At 38.2% G+C, this 25,587-nt stretch overlaps 2 protein-coding genes across 2 annotated transcripts in view; both read right to left on the reverse strand.

Moving 5' to 3' along the window:
- Positions 1–1,305: 1,305 nt before the first annotated feature.
- Positions 1,306–25,587, reverse strand: part of LOC137865674 (death-inducer obliterator 1-like) — a 47,047-nt gene continuing 22,765 nt past the window's right edge. Inside the window, exon 17 of the mRNA XM_068700935.1 lies at positions 1,306–3,403. Coding sequence (XP_068557036.1) covers positions 1,338–3,403 — 2,066 coding nt within the window. The 3' untranslated portion in view covers positions 1,306–1,337. The remainder of the gene's footprint in view (positions 3,404–25,587) is intronic.
- LOC137865423 (death-inducer obliterator 1-like) lies at positions 8,988–24,668 on the reverse strand. The gene is made up of 10 exons (XM_068700499.1): positions 24,544–24,668; positions 20,501–20,957; positions 19,417–19,576; positions 18,635–18,751; positions 18,319–18,424; positions 13,229–13,366; positions 12,557–13,100; positions 11,893–12,046; positions 10,771–10,860; positions 8,988–10,124 (listed from the first exon to the last, which is right to left on the reverse strand). Exons 1-10 carry the CDS (start codon positions 24,620–24,622, stop codon positions 9,903–9,905), a joined length of 2,067 nt encoding a protein of 688 aa, XP_068556600.1. The 5' UTR covers positions 24,623–24,668; the 3' UTR covers positions 8,988–9,902.

Raw genomic sequence — 25,587 nt, forward strand, 5'->3', positions numbered from 1 at the left:
TATAAAATACAATTTACAGAAATTTCTATCAAGTAAACCTAAACAAACACACTTGCTTTTTGCATACTTTTATGTATATCTTTAAATTAAAAACATCTCATTAAGAAAAATCTTACACCATAGTAGATGTTTGCATTTAATACCGCCTCTTTGCATTTTAACATTTTGTCTACAGGTTCAGAATACAGACCAATATTACTAATAATTAAAATTACTAATAATTAATAATTAATAAAATTACTAATAATTAAAATCACTAATAATTAATAATTAATAAAATTAATAAATAATTAATAATTAATATTACTAATAATTAATAATTAATATTACCAATCTTCTTTTCAAACTTAATGCAGTTTTATACCTTTTTCAGTGGACAGTCTTATATACACTACCAGCATAAGCAGGGTCTGACAACAGTGACACTTTTTTTTTTCTTTTTTTTTTTCAGGAGCAAAACACTTTTAGAGTGGAAAGTACAGGAAAATGGAGACATTTCTTAAATTTCCAGCAAAGTTCTGCCAAAAGAAAACCCAAGAAATGTCCCACATAATTAATTTCAATCGAAGAAATAAATTCCATGGCCCATTTAATAAACTTATTTAATAAACTTCTTTTTCTTTCCTTTGGTATACCAATTCATTTGTAGTCTTAGCTCTTTGCCAATAGATGTCTGATTTTTTAATTTTTTTTGCTGGTTATAAAGGGGCTACTTTTATATACTCTTTAATTGCAGGTTTGTAAAAATGTGAAATTAAAAACCCCTCATCCACATGAAAAACTAGGTGTGGTTTGTTTCTTTGTTGTACACTTAACAGATGGATTTCAAAACACAAAATACCTGTATATAAAAAGGAAGATAGTGCACTTTAAGCTTTTAACATTCCATTTTCAAATCCTCCGTCCAATAATCAGTAACACTGTTCTTCTGCAGCCTTCTCCTAAATACGCATGACCCTTCCATTGTAAAATAAACAAGACAGCAATATTTGACTCCTTTTTTAAAGCGTGTGCTGTAGGAACAACTTTGACACGAAAATATCACATACATGAGATGTAAAGGTATGGCTCCTAAGGTCTTGATTAAATTCTTTTATAAAATTACAGTTCAAGTTACTGGAAAACATAACTTTATAATTTTGTTCTTGCCTTTTACCTATTTGAATATTGTCATTCACAGTTGTTCAAAAATTGCTAATTTGTCAGTACATTTTGTAAGGCTAGATTTACAACAGCATTTTTGTAAAGGTGAGAATATACAGTATATACTGAAGACATTGACTCAGTCCTTGCAGTGGTGTATATTATCTATGGGAAATATAACAGCAGTTATAGTTCTATGACTGATTAGTGGAAGATGAAGCTTCTGCTTCTGTTGCTTTCTGACCTTCCTTAGGTGTTTCTGGCTTCATCTCTTTACCGATCTCCCTACTTTTACTCCGATCTTTCCGATCTTTTCCTCTTTCACGATCTCGATCTCTGTCTCGATCTCGCTCTTTTTCCCTGCTTCGATCCCGGTCTCGGTCTCTGTCACGATCTCTGTCTCTGCTTCTTGATCGTTCTCTGTCACGTCTCCTGTAGGATTCTCTCTCTCTGGTTCTTGCTCTCTCTCGGTCTCTGTTTCTTTCCCAGTCTTTACCTCGCTCTAAGTCTTTCTCTCTGTCTTTGTTTTGGTTTCTGTCTCTGTTTTTATCCCATTCTTTGTCTCTGTGTCTCTCCCAGTCCCTGTCTCTGTTCCAGTTTCTGCCATGGTCTCTTTCCCAAGGTCTGCCATGTTCTCGATCCCTTCGTCTTTCCTCAAAGGGTCTGCTTTGTCGATTATCTGCTTGCTGAGGCTCTGGCTGATCTAAAACCTTGTCTTTATTTCCTCCTTCGTATCTCTCTCTCTGTCTCCCTTCAAATGTCTGGCCTCTAAATTCAAGATTTTTGCCTTCTCGGAAGTCAGATCCTGACCACTGTCCTTCTGACTCGGGCCCTTGTCCAGGAATACCAGAAAGAGGTGCAGACGGCCCAGCTTCCTCCCACATCTCCTTTCTGTGGCCTGGTGGATGACTGGGAAGGTCCAGGAGTGGTCTTGGGGTTGGCTTCATATTTTGTGGCGACTGACCTTGGAAATGAAATCTGGAAGGGGGAGGTTCGTTTTGTTCTGGAAACATTGGAGGTGTTGCTCCTCTTGGTCCTCCAAACTGAAGCGGAGCTGGACCTCTCTGGTTGGCAAACCTGGGTGGTGGACTCCCTCCTGTCCGTTCTTCAAAGAAGGATGCTTCATTGAGCATCAGTGGTGCTGGAGGTCCTCCTTTCTGCCCAGACAAAGAAAACGGACCTCCAGCTCGGTTCTCCTCAAAGTGCTGTGGGAGAGGTCCACCCTCACCCTGAACTGGTGGAGATTCAGTTTGTTCTACAAATTGATGAGGCTGAGGGTTTCTTTGTTCTTCGTATTGCACCGCAGAAAGACCCCTGTCTGGGGGTCTTTCACTGGAAACCCAGTTATCACCACCGTAACTAAGCTGAGTAGCAGGAATTAAAGTTTTATCTTCCTTACCAAGTGAAGTCTGCAAAGTGTTTGGAAAACTCGCTTGAGGGTCACAGCTCTGGTTTAAAAGTTGTGCTTGCTGATTGGAAGATGAAGGTAAATCTACTTTTTGTGCAGCCTGTTGGTCCTGATGGAACAATTCAGTCTTCATTAGGGAAGATTTTGGTGGAGGTGACATTAAAGCATCAGACACCGAGAAGTGAGCCATTGAAACACCAACAGCTGCTCGTTGTTGTCTGAGGGCTTCTTCTTGCTCCTCAATTTGTCGTTTCTGCTCTTCTATTTGTTTGTTTAATTCTTCTAACATTTTTTGCTGTTCCACCAAGGATGAAGAAGCAGATAAATCTGGCACATACGAGGCAGGTGTTTCCACAGAAGTGTTTTTAGTGTTTTTAGCAAGAGGTTCAAAAGTCTTCTTTTTACCAAAAAGTGTCTGGAGGATGTACTCAAGAGGTGTGGTAGTTTTTGAGGATGAAGAATGCGTAGCAGTAGCACTTGTAGAAGCGGTAGCTGAAACTGGTGGCGGTACAGTACTTGTGGTTCCACTCTTAATCGAGGACAGTATTTTTAATACTGAAGGTGTAACTGATGAGGTTTCTGGAACGGGAAGTGGGGGTGGAGGTGGAGGAGATCCAGGTAGTGTTGTACTTACAGCTGAATCTCCCGAATACAGTGTGTATTTCGGAGTTTTCTTTTCTTGTGAAGAAGCTACTGGCCCCTTAGAGTACAGCGATGTTTCTGTTTCCTCTTGCACCTGAATTCGGCTGCGCTTTTTCTCTATTTTGTCTGTATCCATGGTAGTAGCAAGACGCTTCCCTTTCTGACAGATAACCAATCCAAGAATTAAATTTGGACGTGAAGACTCGAGACCTGAAAGGAAACACAAAGATTGCATATGTAAAAAAACTACTATTTTTTATCTGTGTTTTCAATAGAAACTTATCATTTTATATAATGGCAGCTATGAGTCATAACAGTAACAGTTCTTCTAAATTTCATGCAGTGACATTATCCCATAAGCCTATGTGTCTATATTTAATTACTATTTATATAAATTTGTGTACAGTAACTAAAAATGTTTTAATCCTTTCCCTGATATTTTGTAAGATTGCAGTAACAGGTATGATTACTGAAAGATGTCCTTGTAAATGTCTCTAATGTTCAAAAATTAAAGTTTTCCTATTTTTGTATTATTACTTTCTTCTTATTATTGTCCACTTCCCCCCCAAATCAAATATTTCCTTTCTAAATACTTTGCAAATACATTATATGCACAGAGATACTGATAAGTGAGAAAACCTGGACAAGCAATCTAACTTTCTGTAGGGCTACGTTGGAATTGAAGAACCAGAAATAAAGAGAAAAAAACTAATGCTATTAAAACAAACAAACAAACAAACAACAACAACAAAATACAAACACTTCACTTTCTGTTACAAAGAAAGCACGAGGCATTGTTAAACTTCATAACTACATTTCTGTTCTAATCTGTGCTAAAATACCGGACTGACATTTACACCATTCCATCAAGGTGACTTTTAACACTGTTGTAGAATTGAGTTTGATGCCACAGACCCTTCCCTAAGTAAGAAATGTGAGCAGAATTACTCCATTGTGAAAGCTTCAGGCTTGAATCCCTGGAGAAGCATTTCCAGAAATGACCAGAAAGTTTCCCATAAAGAGGAAAAATGCAAACAGCTGAAGGTCCGTTTCACATGATTGTATTCCTTCCTTGTACATTCACATTTCCCACAGGCACTCGTGGAAGACAAATACAACCAGAATAAAGAGCAGGGAATAAATCCTTTAACATACAGTCAGTGGCAAATGTAGAAAAAACATATAAAGAGAGGATTTTAACTTCTGGATTTAGTGACTTGAGATCCTCATTTGGGAGCCATATTAATATTTGCATCCAGCAAGGAACCAGGAATATAGAAACGAAACTAACAGCAAAGAGATTTACTGTGGTTATATGATGAGGACTCTAAAACCTACACTGTCCCTTATATTCATGACCCTTAAGTAAGAGTTTAAAAGAAGTGTAATATATGAATTTATGTATATCTTTAGTCTCTTACTAAACAAAACCAACTGCTCACTAAGGAACAACTTATAAATAACTAATTATTGCCACTGAAAACTTCTTGATACCAGCAAAAACCCAAACTTCCCATAGTTGCAGATAAATTCTATTTGCCATTACCAGTCATAAGTATGAACCTTTGCTGAAACAACTGAATTCAAAGTTTTAAGGGGGCTCCTAAATTTACTATCTTATGAGAAAATTACATCAGCTGGTTTTATTTGTATAGCTGGAATTATATTCACGTACGCCAAGAAAGAATTAAATGAGGTAAGCCTATTTCTTAAGTTCAGTGTGAGGTTTCCTCAGCAAGAGGATTATAACCAGGTAAGTCAAGACGATGACTTCTTCAACACAGCTTCATTAAGCATAAATATTTCATTAAGCAGTAACCTGCCTAAATTCTGAAATTCTGTGTTCTTCTGACTGTGACTGGTAATAGTACAGCACGCCTGTTTTAGCCCCATAATGGAGAGACCAGCAAAATTTGGTTACTCACTAGAAGGTCTTTGCAAAAAGACAGAAAAAATTGAGGCCAATGCAAAATCTACTTGAAGTTTCCTATCAGAAGCAGCTCTCATTTTAAGTATTTTGAAAAAACATAACACTGAAATTTGATTGAATGCATTCTAGTTCCACAGCTGATTTCAGATTACTTCAAAGTTCAGCGTTTGAGTTTTACATAGTTCTGTGGTTGAGAGGATGTTGGCCATGCTGGTTTAAATAAACTTCTATATTATTTCCTACTTGTACATTTAAAACTCAGTGCCAAGTTTTTTCCTCCAGATATAGTATTTCAGTATTTTGTGTTGCCAATTTTCACTTTCTTCCATGGTTAGAAATATATATATATATACACACGAATTATAAATGCATCAAGAAAATGACCTAGCTATAGTAACCAAAACTAAGACTTGCTTATAATTTAGTTTGCTTATAATTCTATACAGATTGCCCTTGTGAGAGGGCAGGGACGGCAAGATGTACAACGAAAGGAGGCAGGACAGGAACTAAACAAGTAATTATCTTTGGTGAATCTAAGATTATTTGGAAAGGATCACAAATCCTTGATTCACCCGGTTAAAAACTCCTTTCACCCCACTGCCTAAAAGCAATCCTAGCAATTCTGATGACTATAGTTTACTACCCCAGATGAAGTTACATTAATGCATAACATCAGGGCATAGCTCAAAAGACAGCTTACTTGGGAAGACTGTGTACACTCTGAAGAGACTCAATAGTTAGGTATGATTCACTCTGAGTGACTGCTTTACATTTTTTCTTTATCAGCATGTGAGTAACGACTCCACATTTGGTCAGCATCGACCCGTGCAGAGTATCTCTCAAATCTGTGTTCACCCTAAAAGTCCTCGTAAGCATTCACTGTTCTTCTGTCATTAACGTATTGGTTGTCTGCTCTTCTGCAGAGACCTGTGATTTATCCAACTAGTCACAACATGCATCTCAAACACTGAACAATTGAAACGAGCAGGTTTCAAAAATCTATTGGACTGTGTATCTAAAATTAACAGCAAAAGGATAAAAAATCAGTTCTGAATCCCTGTAAGAGACAGAGATCATCGCTAATAAACACAGAGTAAAACTTAAACACACGTTCAAGATAAATTCCAAAGCTAAATTAACAACGGCTATAACTGAATCTGTTTAGTTTGGTCAGAGAAGAAATCCATTAAAATTTTACATTTTGATACTGTAATTTTCAACAGATGCCTAACCCAGTTTCTAAATTCATTCAATCCAAAGCGATCACGCAGTAAGTGCTTCTTTTGGATGGAAATATACAGCCAGACCAGCACTTCAAAGCTCAGTCCCATTCCATTTCCATATCCGTAATTAGGTTTCAATATCCATAAATAGGTTAAGTGCCTAATTTTAGGTAATAACTACATGAAAATGTTGGCTGCAGTCTCCAACTATTGCTCAATAACTATCTTTCACAAGCAAGCATTTTAAGTGCTGCAAGCTATGTTAGTAGCTTTTGATGCTAAATTATTTATAAAATATTGTTAAATGCATTCTGCATTTGAAGACCACGATGGTGTTATCAAGTTACATCCTGTAATTAAATCTATTTAAACAAGATATATTAAATATTACTATGGGATTAATACATTTTTTTCGTTAAATATGTTTTTTATTTTCATGAAATCAGTTTTGCAGTATTTATCTACGTAATGGCCACATATTGTCCCTACCATCCGCAGCTGCTAGGAAGTTAACTGTACCACTAAGGATACATCCCTAATTTCTGTACACTGACGGCAAAACTTAGGGAACAGACCTATGCCACACTTTTAACTGCAGAGACCAATACAAGCAAAGCTGCAATCATTATCAACACGCCGTTTAAACACTTGTCCCAGATAATTGTGAAAGCATGATTGAAAACTATCAAGTTGGTGTATCTCGATTCGGTGATAGAGATCACTCCCACCACTGTAACACTGCTGCACATTACGGTACTTTTGCTGAATGGGAGTGGCTGACATCAAAAATATGTTGTTCTACTACTGCTGCTTTCCATACTGCTATGAGTACTCTAAATAGCTTGAAGAGATTTCATGCCTTCATACTTAAAAACACTTCCAAGCTTAAACTAACGGAAGAGATACTGCGGCATGCCCTCTGCTGATACACTTTTTAAATTAAAATTCTTCTATTTTAAATATGTATGGTACCCGATACATTTCCAACATTGCCAATAAATCCCTCCATAAGTGCGTCTTCCTAGTGCTAATAATGACTGATTATACCTTTTAATTTTTTTTCAAAGTGTTTTCAGATCTACAGATGAAAGTGCTAAATAGTGTTGTGTGTATGTGAAACGAGACAAACAAATTCACATACAGTAAACTACCAGAAAAAAAAAAAAAAAAACAAAAACAATGCTGAACATCCCACCAACAGATAATATCTGGTAATAAATATCTGAGGTGGTTGAAGTGAATAAATGTGAATATCCTTCCATGTTCCTCTATATTTATATCACCCATGACAAAGTTTTGTAGATCTTCTAGGCACTACAGCAGGTCAGAGGTCCTCAGTTGTGTTCCAAATCCAGTCCATCAGAAAACAGGATTCATAACAGATTCATAATCCGTATGCACCTGATGGAGCTGGCTGATACAGCTGGAATATCCTCCAGCTAGGACTTCTGGAGTGATGGGATTATTGTCCTCTCCCTCCTCCCGCCCCCAGTCATATTTATCAAAGTATCTTATACTGTCATGTTTTTTGAGTACTTGCTAAACTCTGTTTGAAGGTACACAGATTTAAGGAGACAATGACCACTTTCCAAAAAATATTTTTATTGGGTATAAAAAACAGTAAATTCCATCAGATGTCAGTAACAAGTATGTATTACAAGTCTTTTACGCTGCGGTATTAATACATGCCTGCAAGTGTTTATACCTATGTTTCTTCTGGGCAATTACCTCCAGTTTTGAAAGAACTTTTCCTATTTACATTTTGTAAAAACCAGCCTGACATGCCTCATTTCTATGCTAACAAGTCTGTCTACTTTTGCCAGGCCTCCACTTTAAAAGCTTCGTTTGAAATGAAATCTACAACAGAAATATGAAAGATAATGTACAAGGACAGCCTATGTTTGCTCAAGAATGCAAGGAGGAGAAGATCATTTAAATGCTTCCCTAGAGCAGCTTAAAAGCACAGCGGAAGACTGCAGACGTAGCCAAGTCAATGGCAAACTCATTCGTATATGTTACTGTCCAGAAAGGAATGTATTTCAGTTATTCGGGCTGGAAAATCTAGCCCACAGTTTAGGACTCTGTCTGCCTCCCTGTGCCAAGTGTTAACACTTACATGTTCTTGTTTTTTGGTTATGAAACAGGAATAATAGTTTTTGCCTACTTTTCAAGAACTGGGTAAATTAAAGACTACCAGGTGCTTACATTCAGCTTATAGAGACTACATGATGACTTAAGGTAGCAACAAGCTTGCCTTTTTAGCTGTAGCCTGAAAACAATGACGTAGACTGTGCACTGTTCAGGGATGGATAAGACAGGCTCAGAGTGTATGAGAAAAATCTTGTCCAAGAACACAAAGCAAGCGCCCTTTGCAATTTCATGCAGGAAAGAAGAGTATTTTCCTAGCGTTACATTACTTGTTGGTGGTGTTTTTTTGTTATTGTTTTTTAAGTCGTATGCCATTAACATGTGAAAACCTGGCCAGGCAGAACACACCTCTGTTTATGAATATAAGCCCTGAGAATGCTTTATTGAGTTTAGTCCTAAACTTGTATTTGGGTAGCAGAGGACAGTCAGCTTGTCAGAAAGGTCAGCTCCTTACATGGTTTAATGTGTAATTATTTTGCACTGTATAGTATTTTACAAACCATCCTTACAACAACGAAGTATTGCCTTCATTGTAACCTGTAGCTCTTAAGCTCCTCAACCTGTTACTCTATATGAAAAAAGGTACTTATTTGGAAACTAAGCATATGCACCGCCTCCATCCTCAGATGAAGATGACTTCAAATTTTGTAATATAAAGGTGTTTCACATCTGAATTCATTCTCATTTCTTCTGTTTCCATGTTCAATGCACAAAGATGGAGCAAATTCAAGCCATACATTACTGCTGATAACTCTAACTAAAAATAGAAGAGCGTAATATATACCAACCTATACCACCTACTGTCTGCCACCTACGCAAAAGGAATTTGCCTGCTCCCAGGCAAACCAATGTTCTGAAGTCAGTGATTTGTCTGGAACCTGATCCAGGTAGCACAGAATATTTCAGACCCCGTGTACATGCATATTGCATGCACAGCGTAATACATACCATGAGATAACAACAATGTAGTGAAACCATAAACGTTACCTTTGTCTTCAGAGATTTCTTGACTGCTCCGTGGGATAAGAGTCTCCTACGTGATTTAGGGGACAGCACATGGCTTGTAGGGACCTAAAACTTGGTGGATTTATGGGTTGTTGAAAGTAGGGTCGGTTGAATGTTCTGATAATGTTTGCTTGTTTGTCTCAATATAGTGGCTGTTCTATGTACTCCATTTTATGGGTAAACAAATCCTCCTAACAGCAGAGATTTATCTTGTTGGAAAGGCTATGTGAGTTTCAGACCATGTCACCTTGAGATGACTGACTTTGCAATTTTTTCCTATATGCATACTTTTTAAATGTTTTTATAAAATTATATATTTTTTAATTATGCTTACATTAAACATTCAAAACCAATTGGTCTCTGATTTACTTGTTTTGTAATTTTACCTAGCAGTTAACCTCCCCTAAATTTTGTGCTTACCTGGTCCCTCAAAGGGCAAGAGTTTGGAAGGAATTGGGTCCTTAGAACTCAGTGGGATCAGGTAGAGATTCTTGACATGTCTGTTGTTATTAGTTACAACACCAAAACAACCACGACTGCTAAAATAGGAGTAGAGAGAGATATAGGCAACTTCTTCTTCTTCTGTGGCAGGATGGAAACGAATCAAACGAATCAAAAACAATTCCTGAAATACAAAATCAAAGTGGAAAAATTCAACCTGTAACACATCAGCAAATAAAATCGTTTTCCACTTTCATCCAATATAGGATGAAAGTCTGGAGCAGCTTTAAACCAAGATTTAAGAAAATACTGTCATTCAATCGGTAATATTAAACCAGAATTAATTTTGTCATTTTCAGAAATACCAACTATTTACGTATCTCACATCAAGCTACACCTCTTTAGGTTCAGAATATTCAAATAATTATGAAAGAAATGGAAAATTCTTAGATTATATTTGCATACTGTGCTTCGTTTTTACTAAATCCATAAGGGTTTTAGTAGTAAAATTTATTACATACACTTACTAATAATTTCCTAGTCTTTTAAAATTGAATTTCTATCTTCAGTAACTGAATAAATAGATTGTTTATATTCAATCATTAAAAAACAATAGGTTGTATGAATGTTTAACTACTACACAGGGGAAAGACGATTGGCAGCTCAACAGGCAAACCTGTTTCTTCAATAAATCAAAAATTTCAATGGAATAAGTGGTAGCAGTAGTTTTCTAGGTATGATTGACATCAATATAAATTAGTAAAAAGGAAATTCTATCAAAAGCTGCTGTATATTTCTTCCTGGTTTTCCAAAGGATTTTAAGTAAATACCTTAGAAAGTGAAGATTTGAGTTTGCCAACATAATCCCAGACTGCCTTCGGTGAGATCTTCCCACCAATATGAATCGTGTCTGGTAAATCCTAAACAAGAAGCATTACATGGTCGTATAAGAAAAGGAAAGAGAGGATACAGTTTTGAACCAGCACAGATTGCCCCATCCCAGTAGCTTAGGCGATAATACAGTACTATATTTTACTAAACTTGCACATATACATTCCTAATTTCAGACGGGCTATTTCCAAAATGCAAGGAGTTCATTATGGCATATTACTGGAAGGCTGGCAGTACACACAAAACAGAAAAAGCACTGCCTGACGAAGATAGCAGTGGAAGGTCAAATACTTTTGTATGCCTATCAGCCGATTCTATTTATTAGCTTTGCTTTTACAGGGAACCTGTTATATGTAGTGTAGCTTTTATCTACGCTTTCGATTTATCTGAAATTTTTGCACCCATATGAATTCTAGTTAGCTTCCTGTCATGATGACAGTGAAACCTGTTTTAGCAAAAACAACAAGAGAGCCACCAACCCTCCTAAGAAAAGACCTAAACTACACGCCTGAAACCCTCAATCACAACAAATACACTTCTTCAGAGAAGTTAAATAACTGCTCAGTTGTTTCATCACAAGCTGTCATACTACCTCATTAGTTGAATGTACACCCTCCCAAAATATAAAAGCAGTTGCATCAAAGTTAATCAAAGGATGATATTTTTAATAAATGGCCAAACTTTTCTAATAGATCACATCAGTGATCCATCCATCCGTTTGTGAGCAGAACAAGGCATCTCTTTCAACACACATGCTGATGATGCTTCTCGTCAAAAACTGATCTTGAAATCAAGCTATTATTCTACGTTAGATACTAACATATATATAAACATATTAACAGACATGAGAATTCTTCACAAATACGCGAGGAATTTTTTTTAAAAGGCTTTCTCTCCTCCCCCCTGGCTCAGGCTACTGTTCCTATTACTAAAGGAGATTACTAAAGGGATGCAATTTTTTTTTGTTACACTTCCAATATAACAACATACACAGTGACCCCAGCCTTTCTAACAACAGGAACTGCAATACATTCTAAACGCATAAACATGTCAGTGCTAACCTCACTAAGATAATCAAAGCACCCGGAGACAGGATATGCTTTAGTGATAAATTTGGCCACACTCTGCATATTAATAAATCCTTTCCAAATGGTGTTGAGGCGAGAGAGGAAGAGAGAAGTATCGCTGCCTTGAGGTGAGCGTGGCTCAGCAACACTGCAAAACAAATCCAAAAGAGAAACGTTATAGAGCACAGTAAGAATGCTTCCTTCTTCTTCTTTTCTTCCCTCCTCTTATTGATCAATTACTTTATTTTAAAAAAGCAAGTAACACAAGCCTTAGTAAATGCTTTGTTAATGTTTTCCACTTTCATCCAATACAGGATGAAAGTCTGGAGCAGCTTTAAACCAACCCTCACAAACACTTAATATATTTGAATGCACATGCAGATTTAAAGTCAAATATCTTATAAGTTTTATTTATCTGTTAAAACACATTGAAGAATTTTTACTGTCAATATATAACGATGCTCAGAAAATTTTACCAACTAGAGAAGTTAAACAAGGAGATGACGAATTGAAAATTTAAAGTTCAGGTAATCGGATTTAAAGTTGAACATGCCTTTTGATTATTGGCAGGGGAGGGTAAGAAGCAAAGGGGGACAAACAAACTGAACATAGAGAGACCAGAGATTCAGTGGCTTAGCTTACTATTAAATATACGCACCTGATATTGGGTGACTGATGAACAGCTAAGTATCTTGGATCTGGTGAGGATGATGGCTTTGTTAATATTGATTTGGGGACAGTCATAACTGTTTTTGACATTTCCTGCTTTGTCTCCCCTGTTGAAACTTTATCAGATGCAGTACCAGAACGCAGGGCTGTCGTCGTAGTACCTGAGGAGCCGCTCATTGGTGTTCTAGGCTCTCGGCCAGAAACTGTTACAGTTGTGACAACTGCACCAGTGCAAGAGGCAGGAAAAGTCGAAGGTTCTTCAGATGAAGAATCTGTGTTGTTATGGCCTTGGGTTGTAGGAATGTAAGTTCTTTCTAAGCTTGACTGGGAAACTGCTTCTGCTGCAGGTGCAACTTCGGTTTCCTCTGTGTTTTCAGAGGCTGCCTCTTTAGCAGGCTCCGCTGCTGCTGATGGTGCAGAACTTTCATATTTTCGCTGAACTTCTGGTTTAGATTTTGACACTGCTTTTTTAGCAGAAGCCATTAATTTTATCTTCTTCGGTGGTAATTCATCTTCAGATGCTGAAATCTGACCTACAAAATTAATTTTAAAGTGTTTTTGATTACTGTTTAACAATGAAAAGGTCTGAAGAGAAAAACAAGTAAGCAAGCAATGCTCTTAATAATTCTTTTACTTCACACAAAGTCAACACTGTAGATACCTGTACAGATTTTGCTGTTCAGGTCAAAAAGATGGACTCGATGTTCCTTTGTTGTATCCTTCAACATACTGCTAAAAACGTCTAGAGAAGGAGCACTATTTACATTTTGTACAGTTTGGGTTGACTTCTGCTGCTCCTGGAAATGAACAAACACAGAAAACATTCTGGTTGATTGCTAAATTCAATCATAAAAAAATACTTTTGAAACCGTTAATTCCAGTTCTTTAAAAAGATATTAAGGGCTGTGCAGAACTACTGCTCTGAGCAGCACTGGAATTTTGAAATATTCTTCCCCTTTTATTATTTGTTTAAGAATATCATGTCAAACAGAGTTCTCAAATAGTATTTGTCCTCATTTCATTTCATGTAATTCTGAAGTAGATACTATCACATTAACTGCTTCCCGAGAATACAGAATTGTAATACTGATCACATTTTGGGGGGGGAAAACAATTGGCTAAGATTTTGCTGTAAACTGAGGCAAGGGTCTGAAAAACACGCATCATCTGATATTTTAGAAGCACATGCGATATATGCCCGATATTAGGTTGTTGCATTCCTTCAAACCAAAAGGAAAATGCTCATAGCACACCTACTAGGTGACATTCTTACAGTTCATTGAAACAACCTGCATTTCTGATACAAAATTTGAGGCCCTAGTTAGCATTTATCTCCCTTGGCACCTCCATGCTAAAGCAATAGCTAATACTTATATCAGAATCAGACACCGGGGGAGAATCTTCCATATTTACATCTGGCACTTGTTCCCGTTTTACAGCTGCTTTCTTGATCTCGTGTGATTTGTTTCTTGACTCTAGCATCTGAGAGAAACAAAAACACTTTAGTAACAAGTCTGCATACTGATTTTATAATTTTATTTTGTATTTTCTTATCGGTTGGCTAGTGGAAGAGAAAAAGCTTACGTTATTCATATTTCATTAGGAAGAAAACAATAAATTATGGGTGGTAAGGGCTGGTGAAGTTACTGTTAGTTCGTATCTAAGGACACACTGGAGAATTGCATTGCTTACCGCTTTGGCTGGTTTCTCCTTCCATACAGACAGTTCTTTAGATAAAAGTTCTTCGGGTTTCATTCTCACTAGTTTTGACACTGAGATTTCTCCACGAAGAACACGATGAAAAAGTCCCTAAAAAAACAAACAAAAAAAAAAAACACTTTGTTGCCATGCTGAATAACTTAAGCAACTAACATGATTTGCAGTGCTGGACTGTCAAAACCCTTTCAGGTTTCTTAATTCCCTATTAAAAATGCCAGTTAATCTTAAGAAAACTTAGCACGGTGCAGCAACCAGAAACTAATGATGAAATCATCATGAAGTATGAATTTTCCACATTACCATAAAATATACTATCAATTCTACTGAACAGGAATTTCGAGAGATGAACTGCCACTCCTGTTTCATATCTATAGTAGAATTTTTTTTTAAAAAAAATTACGTTGTCTAGTCACTATTCCCATCTGCACCAGCTTCTTTTTCCTTTAAAAGATAAATTATCATGTACACAAGTGGTCTCCCATACAAACCACAGAATGTCACAGAAGAAAAACATTTATTTTTTTTCTAAGAATGCCATTCAATAAACAAATATTTCACTACAAAGGCCAATCTTAATAAAAACACGCGATCCAACTGGACTTCCATTCCAACTGGATTGTGTAATATTTGAATGGCTTTAAAACAATTTTTTAGAGCATAATTCATAAGTCTCTCTCTTGAAACTACATATTGATGTATTATTTAAAAAACAGAATATATTTCAGTACGTTTACTGTTTAAGTAAATTCCAAACCTGATTTTTTGGGTCCTTGAGATTGAAGATGATGCTACGGTATTTACTCTTGTATCGGTTGTCCGTAACTTGAAACAAATTAAACATCTCCTTTTCAATATTGAGTGCTACTTTCCCTACTTCACTCTCTGTCATGACCAGATCATCACTATCATTGACTCTGTTAAAAACAAGAAAGGGTATGCGCATTTACGTTAGGCACGAACTCTTCAGGCAGCATTCATAAAAAATACATTTTCAGAGGAAGGAGTTAACCACGCTTTTATTCACTCAGTGAGGACTTCCTTAAAACACATTTCAAAGCCAAAGTCCATCTCAGGACCTCAAAATGTCAACTATGGCAACCTTTTGCTACTGTCTACAGAAGACCACGGAAGACAGCCTTAACGAACTGAAGCCAGGTCAGTCCTTACAAATACTCCTACTCATGACACTGCAATTAGTTTGTTGTTGTTGTTTTTTGTCATGAGCTACTGAGGGAGCTAAAACACTTCAGTTTTAATCTTAGACCCTCCACTGTGAACAGCATTTCTATTTCAGAGACACTACCAGAGCACAGTGGCCTAAGTCTTGACAGCTGACAAGAGCTTTAATATTTGTGGGACAATGTTTCAGCTTTTTTTTTTTTTTTTAAAAAAAAAAAAAAAAGTAGTACAGTTGCTAACTTTGGGAGAAGAAGGAACCTCTGCCTCAGCAAGCCCTTCCAACCTTTCACTGTGATATTCCCTACACTATGCTTCGTACAACCCCTACATCTCCAAACACCACCATTGCCAGATATCAGCTTCAGGTCACCTGCATTAGAAACATCTCTATGCTGTGATTTAATTCTTCAACTGTAATTGTCTCTCACTACAAATGGGATAGTGACTTTTTTTTAAAGGCTTTTTCACATGCCCAATTATTTGGCATCAGATTTTTTATTTTTAATAAAGCTCTAATACTAAAAATACTTGTAGTAATTTCTAGCACAAATTAAATCCCTTAGTATCACTTAGCAAGAAAGAAACAAAACTCTGCAGGCTAACCCTTTACTTCTAGTTGTAGCTTCCTGTATAAAATAAGTGCTTTGAATTCCCACCCATCTCTTCCATAAAATTTCTTTTAGGGACTGACGAATATGTTGTCGAATCTGCGAGTTGGGCTGCGACTGGATAGGGCTAGCTTGTGTTTTTGCTTGACTACTTCCAGATGCAGTAGAAACGGAAGACGGCAAAGGCCTTTTGAGTCCTCCAGCCAAACTGGATGCAGCTAGTTTTTTGGAAGCTGGCGAGTCATGAGAAGAAGCTGGTTGTTTTGAAGGAACGCCACCTGTTGAAGGCCATGGTTTCTTGGGAATTTCACCTTTGAAACTCCCAGCAGGTTTAAGCGTCTGCTTCATTAGCGATGATGTGCTAGACACGGAAGGGGACTTCTTTGGAGGAGAATTTTTAGTGAGGGAAGATGCATGTTTCTCCACCATAGATGCTGAAGCAATAGCTTTCTTTGATGCCCCTATAAACTCTGTCGCTTTATCTTTGTTTCTCTTCGCTTCCTTTTGAGCTGTTAAAACAAAGAAGAAAATGCAGTATTAAATGCTTAACATTATAACTTCCTGTTTCTGAAGACCAGCTGTCAACCTATAAGGAAGTCTGTGAAATACCTCTGGAGAACTACCAAGTATATAATTTAAGCCATTCATTTTTAAAGCCTTTTTAAAAGCCTTTTTAAAAAATGTGTAAAAGTTGACTTTTTTAAGAAGAAGTTTGCCTTGGATCCTGCAGAGAGCACTTCTCAGAGACTGTCTGAAGAGTTTAAAAGAGTTGCATTTTGGTTGTAAAGGTTGAAAATCTCAGTCACAAGCTATGCAAGAAAATTAAAAAAAAAAAAAAAAAAAAAAAAAGACACCACCTTCAAAGATTCCTGAGTTGGACTTCATGATTAAGCTTCAAAACAAACAAACAAACAAACAAACAAACATTTTCACAAAGTCTTTAAAAAAAAAAAAAGCAACACAACCCATATCTCACATTTAAGCAGAAATCCTCGCTCCAAACTTTCTACTTTAAGGAACAAGCAAAGAGAGTCAAGTTAAACAACAAATCAATTGCTTAAAATTTTAAATATACGTTCAAGCCATTTGGTTACTACTATGAGTATCACACTGTCGCTATAAACTGTCAGATCTTCTCATTTACTTTCCAGCTAAACTCTAGATTTGATACTATAATATTTAATAATTAAATATTAAAACCATTGCTCAAACTGCGGCTATTTAATTTAAAGGTTCCAAGGGAAACCAAGAAACAGCTCCTGAGATGAAGTTGTTCTGATTAGAAAAGCTAAAGTTACTTCCCGAAAAGTCTTTTTTCTCCTCATAAATCTGCATTTGACTACTGACCAGTTTGTGATTTCTTTATTTTTTAATTATTATCTGATGTTTTAAGCTAGCAAGGTTTTGTAATCAGAATTAGCCCCAATTTGATTACTGTTTAACAATGAAAAGGTCTGAAGAGAAAAACAAGTAAGCAAGCAATGCTCTTAATAATTCTTTTACTTCACACAAAGTCAACACTGTACATACCTGTAAAGATTTTGCTGCTCAGGTCAAAAAAATGGACTCGATGTTCCTTTGTTGTATCCTTCAACATACTGCTAAAAACGTCTAGAGAAGGAGCACTATTTACATTTTGTACAGTTTGGGTTGACTTCTGCTGCTCCTGGAAATGAACAAACACAGAAAACATTCTGGTTGATTGCTAAATTCAATCATAAAAAAATACTTTTGAAACCGTTAATTCCAGTTCTTTAAAAAGATATTAAGGGCTGTGCAGAACTACTGCTCTGAGCAGCACTGGAATTTTGAAATATTCTTCCCCTTTTATCACTTGTTTAAGAATATCGTGTCAAACAGAGTTCTCAAATAGTATTTGTCCTCATTTCATTTCATGTAATTCTGAAGTAGATACTATCACATTAACTGCTTCCTGAGAATACAGAATTGTAATACTGATCACATTTTGGGGGGGGAAAACAATTGGCTAAGATTTTGCTGTAAACTGAGGCAAGGGTCTGAAAAACACGCATCATCTGATATTTTAGAAGCACATGCGATATATGCCCGATATTAGGTTGTTGCATTCCTTCAAACCAAAAGGAAAATGCTCATAGCACACCTACTAGGTGACATTCTTACAGTTCATTGAAACAACCTGCATTTCTGATACAAAATTTGAGGCCCTAGTTAGCATTTATCTCCCTTGGCACCTCCATGCTAAAGCAATAGCTAATACTTATATCAGAATCAGACACCGGGGGAGAATCTTCCATATTTACATCTGGCACTTGTTCCCGTTTTACAGCTGCTTTCTTGATCTCGTGTGATTTGTTTCTTGACTCTAGCATCTGAGAGAAACAAAAACACTTTAGTAACAAGTCTGCATACTGATTTTATAATTTTATTTTGTATTTTCTTATCGGTTGGCTAGTGGAAGAGAAAAAGCTTACGTTATTCATATTTCATTAGGAAGAAAACAATAAATTATGGGTGGTAAGGGCTGGTGAAGTTACTGTTAGTTCGTATCTAAGGACACACTGGAGAATTGCATTGCTTACCGCTTTGGCTGGTTTCTCCTTCCATACAGACAGTTCTTTAGATAAAAGTTCTTCGGGTTTCATTCTCACTAGTTTTGACACTGAGATTTCTCCACGAAGAACACGATGAAAAAGTCCCTAAAAAAAAAAAAAAAAAAAAAAAACACTTTGTTGCCATGCTGAATAACTTAAGCAACTAACATGATTTGCAGTGCTGGACTGTCAAAACCCTTTCAGGTTTCTTAATTCCCTATTAAAAATGCCAGTTAATCTTAAGAAAACTTAGCACGGTGCAGCAACCAGAAACTAATGATGAAATCATCATGAAGTATGAATTTTCCACATTACCATAAAATATACTATCAATTCTACTGAACAGGAATTTCGAGAGATGAACTGCCACTCCTGTTTCATATCTATAGTAGAATTTTTTTTAAAAAAAAAATTTCGTTGTCTAGTCACTATTCCCATCTGCACCAGCTTCTTTTTCCTTTAAAAGATAAATTATCATGTACACAAGTGGTCTCCCATACAAACCACAGAACGTCACAGAAGAAAAACATTTATTTTTTTTCTAAGAATGCCATTCAATAAACAAATATTTCACTACAAAGGCCAATCTTAATAAAAACACGCGATCCAACTGGACTTCCATTCCAACTGGATTGTGTAATATTTGAATGGCTTTAAAACAATTTTTTAGAGCATAATTCATAAGTCTCTCTCTTGAAACTACATATTGATGTATTATTTAAAAAACAGAATATATTTCAGTACGTTTACTGTTTAAGTAAATTCCAAACCTGATTTTTTGGGTCCTTGAGATTGAAGATGATGCTACGGTATTTACTCTTGTATCGGTTGTCCGTAACTTGAAACAAATTAAACATCTCCTTTTCAATATTGAGTGCTACTTTCCCTACTTCACTCTCTGTCATGACCAGATCATCACTATCATTGACTCTGTTAAAAACAAGAAAGGGTATGCGCATTTACGTTAGGCACGAACTCTTCAGGCAGCATTCATAAAAAATACATTTTCAGAGGAAGGAGTTAACCACGCTTTTATTCACTCAGTGAGGACTTCCTTAAAACACATTTCAAAGCCAAAGTCCATCTCAGGACCTCAAAATGTCAACTATGGCAACCTTTTGCTACTGTCTACAGAAGACCACGGAAGACAGCCTTAACGAACTGAAGCCAGGTCAGTCCTTACAAATACTCCTACTCATGACACTGCAATTAGTTTGTTGTTGTTGTTTTTTGTCATGAGCTACTGAGGGAGCTAAAACACTTCAGTTTTAATCTTAGACCCTCCACTGTGAACAGCATTTCTATTTCAGAGACACTACCAGAGCACAGTGGCCTAAGTCTTGACAGCTGACAAGAGCTTTAATATTTGTGGGACAATGTTTCAGCTTTTTTTTTTTTTTTTTAAAAAAAAAAAAAAGTAGTACAGTTGCTAACTTTGGGAGAAGAAGGAACCTCTGCCTCAGCAAGCCCTTCCAACCTTTCACTGTGATATTCCCTACACTATGCTTCGTACAACCCCTACATCTCCAAACACCACCATTGCCAGATATCAGCTTCAGGTCACCTGCATTAGAAACATCTCTATGCTGTGATTTAATTCTTCAACTGTAATTGTCTCTCACTACAAATGGGATAGTGACTTTTTTTTAAAGGCTTTTTCACATGCCCAATTATTTGGCATCAGATTTTTTATATCTAATAAAGCTCTAACGCTAAAAATACTTGTAGTAATTTCTAGCACAAATTAAATCCCTTAGTATCACTTAGCAAGAAAGAAACAAAACTCTGCAGGCTAACCCTTTACTTCTAGTTGTAGCTTCCTATATAAAATAAGTGCTTTGAATTCCCACCCACCTCTTCCATAAAATTTCTTTTAGGGACTGACGAATATGTTGTCGAATCTGCGAGTTGGGCTGCGACTGGATAGGGCTAGCTTGTGTTTTTGCTTGACTACTTCCAGATGCAGTAGAAACGGAAGACGGCAAAGGCCTTTTGAGTCCTCCAGCCAAACTGGATGCAGCTAGTTTTTTGGAAGCTGGCGAGTCATGAGAAGAAGCTGGTTGTTTTGAAGGAACGCCGCCTGTTGAAGGGCATGGTTTCTTGGGAATTTCACCTTTGAAACTCCCAGCAGGTTTAAGCGTCTGCTTCATTAGCGATGATGTGCTAGACACGGAAGGGGACTTCTTTGGAGGAGAATTTTTAGTGAGGGAAGATGCATGTTTCTCCACCATAGATGCTGAAGCAATAGCTTTCTTTGATGCCCCTATAAACTCTGTCGCTTTATCTTTGTTTCTCTTCGCTTCCTTTTGAGCTGTTAAAACAAAGAAGAAAATGCAGTATTAAATGCTTAACATTATAACTTCCTGTTTCTGAAGACCAGCTGTCAACCTATAAGGAAGTCTGTGAAATACCTCTGGAGAACTACCAAGTATATAATTTAAGCCATTCATTTTTAAAGCCTTTTTAAAAGCCTTTTTAAAAAATGTGTAAAAGTTGACTTTTTTAAGAAGAAGTTTGCCTTGGATCCTGCAGAGAGCACTTCTCAGAGACTGTCTGAAGAGTTTAAAAGAGTTGCATTTTGGTTGTAAAGGTTGAAAATCTCAGTCACAAGCTATGCAAGAAAATTAAAAAAAAAAAAAAAAAAGACACCACCTTCAAAGATTCCTGAGTTGGACTTCATGATTAAGCTTCAAAACAAACAAACAAACAAACAAACAAACATTTTCACAAAGCCTTTAAAAAAAAAAAAAAGCAACACAACCCATATCTCACATTTAAGCAGAAATCCTCGCTCCAAACTTTCTACTTTAAGGAGCAAGCAAAGAGAGTCAAGTTAAACAACAAATCAATTGCTTAAAATTTTAAATATACGTTCAAGCCATTTGGTTACTACTATGAGTATCACACTGTCGCTATAAACTGTCAGATCTTCTCATTTACTTTCCAGTTAAACTCTAGATTTGATACTATAATATTTAATAATTAAATATTAAAACCATTGCTCAAACTGCGGCTATTTAATTCCCACCAACTATTCCATTCACAATATCCAAAACTGCCATTTAATGTTTTTTCTAACATCAATATATTGACAATACACATAACGCACAAGAAAATTTACAAATTACAAGCGAAGACTCCATATACTGAAGTTATAATTGCACAGGACTTTAAAAACAAGCATTTCTGTAGGTTGCATTTCACCTGTCCACATTTTGGCACTGACGGGAACAATTCAGCAAAACGTAATAAGCCAAAACACACTCTCCATCCAGCAAACGTGATGTGCTCCACTTCAGTTTGCCAGAAGTCTCGTTTACAGGACATCAGAGTTACCGTGGGCAGAGTTACCGTGACACATTCGTTGTGACAGCAAAGGTTCCGAGGGAAACCAAGAAACAACTCCTGAGATGAAGTTGTTCTGATTAGAAAAGCTAAAGTTACTTCCCCAAAAGTCTTTTTTCTCCTCATAAATCTGCATTTGACTACTGACCAGTTTGTGATTTCTTTATTTTTTAATTATTATCTCATGTTTTTAATCAGAATTAGTCCCACAGCCCCATCTGCAGAGAGCTATGTGCTTCCCGGGAAGGATGCAGAAATTTAACTTTGGTTCATTTCACCACGAACCAAATGGACCCTTTTGGTCTTCCATACCTGCTACAGTGAGAGCAGACATTATCAGGAAGGGTCTAACAACCGATTTTCCTCAGACTTGAGGGGGACAAAGGTAGGGAGCACCCTTCTGAAGCCCAGTTCGCCCACCTCAAGAAATCCTATAACAGCATACTGTTTGAATAGAAATACACCTCAGAAAGGGGAAGATTTGGATTAGCTAAGAAACAATGTCACTACTCATTTCTGAGTGAAACAGCCTTCCCACCTTTGCCGGTCGTTAAATTCTGTTAGACGCTGAGCATTTGTAGTAGGCACCTCCAGCAGAACGCAAGCTTGGAACGAGCTGCACTACACTGCCTCTTACTGCCAGCATGTTTCACCACCAATACACAAGCTGCTGGTTAAGATGAACCATAAAACCGATGCTGTACCTGCATTTTCATAAGGCCAGGCAGAGAAGCAGGTGCTAAACGTTGCCTGGAATACAAAGTGAAGAGGAGGATGCAGAAGCACTAGCTATGTGGATCCACTGTGAGTGGATGCCTTGCTAAAGGTTTCTGAGTGAAAATTATCTGAAGTGTAAGATGAAACACACTACATTAAATCATTCCAAAGAGCGTGAAGATCTTACTAGAGATTAAACTTCTTGTTCACCCACTGCTCCCGTACTTTTCCCTAGGGACTGGTCTCAAGTACTGACAAACTGAACACAAACCCAGGGGGATGTTGAGCTGGACTCATACGGACTTCTCTTCTGTTTCTACTATCTCCCAAAGCCTACCCCACTAACCTTACACTATCCGTCAGGAGGCATTGAGCTATCCCAGGAAGGAGAACAGGGATCAGAAACTATCAGTGACATTTTCAGTTTGGTCTAATGAGGCACCTGGAACTTCATACACTGAGGTAAAAAGCTGAACTATTTGAATGAACAGTCTTGAAAAGCTAGAAGATGAATATCCAAAATATGTGTACAATAAGGTTGTGAGAATTTCTCTACTTCTGGTTCCTGGTTTATCTTCTGCCCAGACTTGTCTCTTCAGGCCGGTGGGACAGCGCACCTCTGTCTCACTACGGAGCGGCAGGACAGCACAGCTCAGGGTTCAAAATGACCACAGTACAATTCGGTCCTCGGTGCTATGATTTTAGTTCTTTTGGGTTGCAGCACAAGTACAAAACATGAAATACTAAGCTTACATTCCATACTTACAGTTTTATCATCTGTTCAAATTTGTTAACAAGCACGCTGATGGAACTAAGAACAGCAGTTAAGATATTGTGTATATAAAAAATATATCCGTGCCCCAAACCTTCCTGTGTTCTCCAACGGCTATATCATGGTAAAACTATATACATGTAAAATAAATAAATAAATGGCACTAGCACAAAGGTAGATTGAAGTTCCCAGGGTTGATAGGCAGCAGCATCAGTATGGGTTCAAGAAGAAAGATGCACAAGCATCCTTTATTCTGCCAGTTCACGTCATGGCTATTTTGAAATGTTTCTACAGTAGAGCACATAACTCAATGCTTCTTTAGCCAACAGAAAATGAGCAGATATTTCAGCCTCATGGAAGTCTAACAGTCTCACAAACTGAAATACTACTTTATAATTACAACTGTCTACCTAACTACTTGCTGGCAGGGATTCTGCATGTAGTAAAAGATACCTACACTACATAGGCTATTCGGTGTTTCAGAACACCTGTGAAGTACTTTCTCAAATCTGCAGGACACCTCACTACATTTGAAGGATAGTGAAGTGGTGCGTGTGTTTTGACAAAGTATCGAAGGTACTTACATCCTACATATGTTAACAACCTCATCTTGAAAAAAAAAAAAAGAAAACACCCTCATATCCCATTTTGACTATGACAAAATGGATCGGCCCTGACAGATTTTTTTGGTTTACTGACAGGATTAGTGTTCTGCCAGACAATCCAGCTGCACCAACTCACGCTGCCCTTGCACAGCTCTTGTATCCAATGCACAGGAGGGCAGGAGCACACAGCCCAGCGCGGGGAAGGAGCAGGACTGCCTCTTCTGGCAGCAGCTCACCAGTCCCATTGCCTCAGCTGCAAGGCGAGCATGCCCCCCAGCTAGCACCATCTTCTGATGGGCGCTGTGGCTGGTGCGTGTTTGGAAAAGTTACCAGAAGTGAGTACTCTTTTCAGAGAGCAGTATACCAACACAGGAGGGTCCCCGCCGCCCCTTCAGCCCACCCTAGCGCTGAGGGGACCGAAGGCTCCCCCCGGGCAGCTCCAACCCCGCAAGGCCTACCGAGGAGCCGCCGCCAACAGCCGCCCAACCGCCCCCCTGCCGGCGCCTGCGCCCTGAGGGCGGCTTCGCCAACCGCCATGAGGCGGCGGCTCGGCCCCTCGCCGTCCTGCCGGGCACCATCGGGCTCCGAGCTCCGCAGGGACGGGTGCTGAGCCCTCCTTGCTGGTCCCGGCTTCGAGGGCTGTGCGTTTTGTTTCAGTTTAGGCTGTGGAGAAAGCGGCGGGCTGGGCGCGGAGAGCGCGGTCCGTGAGGGAACGGCGAGGGGAAGGAAGGGGAGCGCTGAGGGGAGGAAGGGCTGCAAAGGTTTTAAGCCTATTGTTTGGTGTTTTTTTTTGCTTTTTTTTCCGCGTCAAGCCTCCCCATTCGATGCGAATGGTGCAGGAATGCATCGCCTAACACGAGTCGGAGAACCTCAAAGCCTTCGCTGAGGGAACCGCAGCCGCAGAGCAGGCAGCAGAGCTCAGCTGCTGAGCACAACGAGGCTCGCTCATTTCGGCGGCTGTGTGGCCTCAGCCGCTCCCGGTGCCTAAAAATAAAGCCAAAATAAAAATAAAATTAAAAAAAAAAAAAAAGCCGTATGGGAGCTCAGCGGCCCCGGCCGGGGCTACGCACACGGTCCCAGGGCTGCCTCAGCTGCCCACCCGCGCACCAGCCATCAGGAGGGGAAATCGTGGGAGGAAAAAAAGCCACGATGTTTTGAAATTAACACGTGTGTTTTGTTTCTTTGTCGCAGGGTGCTCTCTCCTCCCTTTCTGCCTTCCCCCCCCCCCCCCCCCCCCCCCCGAGGAGCACGTCTCCGCAGCACTGGAGGCAGGAGCCTGCTACACGCAGGTACGGTGGAGGTAAACGCCTTGGGAATGCACCTGTGTGTAAAAACTTTTCTGACATAAACCGACTCAAAAAAAGCCCCTTTCCAGTCTTCTGGAGTTGTCAAGTGGTATTACCGCATCATGCCATGAAAATGAGCGAGGTGCATTTATGGTTCCTTAACGGTGAACAGATTCTCCAAACTAATCTGTGATAAAAGAGTGTTTCCTCTAAGGA

This window comes from Anas acuta, chromosome 16, assembly GCF_963932015.1.
Source record: "Anas acuta chromosome 16, bAnaAcu1.1, whole genome shotgun sequence".
NCBI lineage: Eukaryota > Metazoa > Chordata > Aves > Anseriformes > Anatidae > Anas > Anas acuta.

Excerpts from the sequence above, each read along its gene's own strand:
- LOC137865423 (XM_068700499.1), bottom strand. The coding sequence starts at position 24,622 with ATGGCGGTTGGCGAAGCCGCCCTCAGGGCGCAGGCGCCGGCAGGGGGG. Across the intron at positions 18,425-18,634 it reads AGGAGAAACCAGCCAAAGCG|ATGCTAGAGTCAAGAAACAA; the intron begins GTAAGCAATGCA and ends TGTTTCTCTCAG. Across the intron at positions 10,125-10,770 it reads TCAAATCTTCACTTTCTAAG|GAATTGTTTTTGATTCGTTT; the intron begins GTATTTACTTAA and ends TTTGTATTTCAG.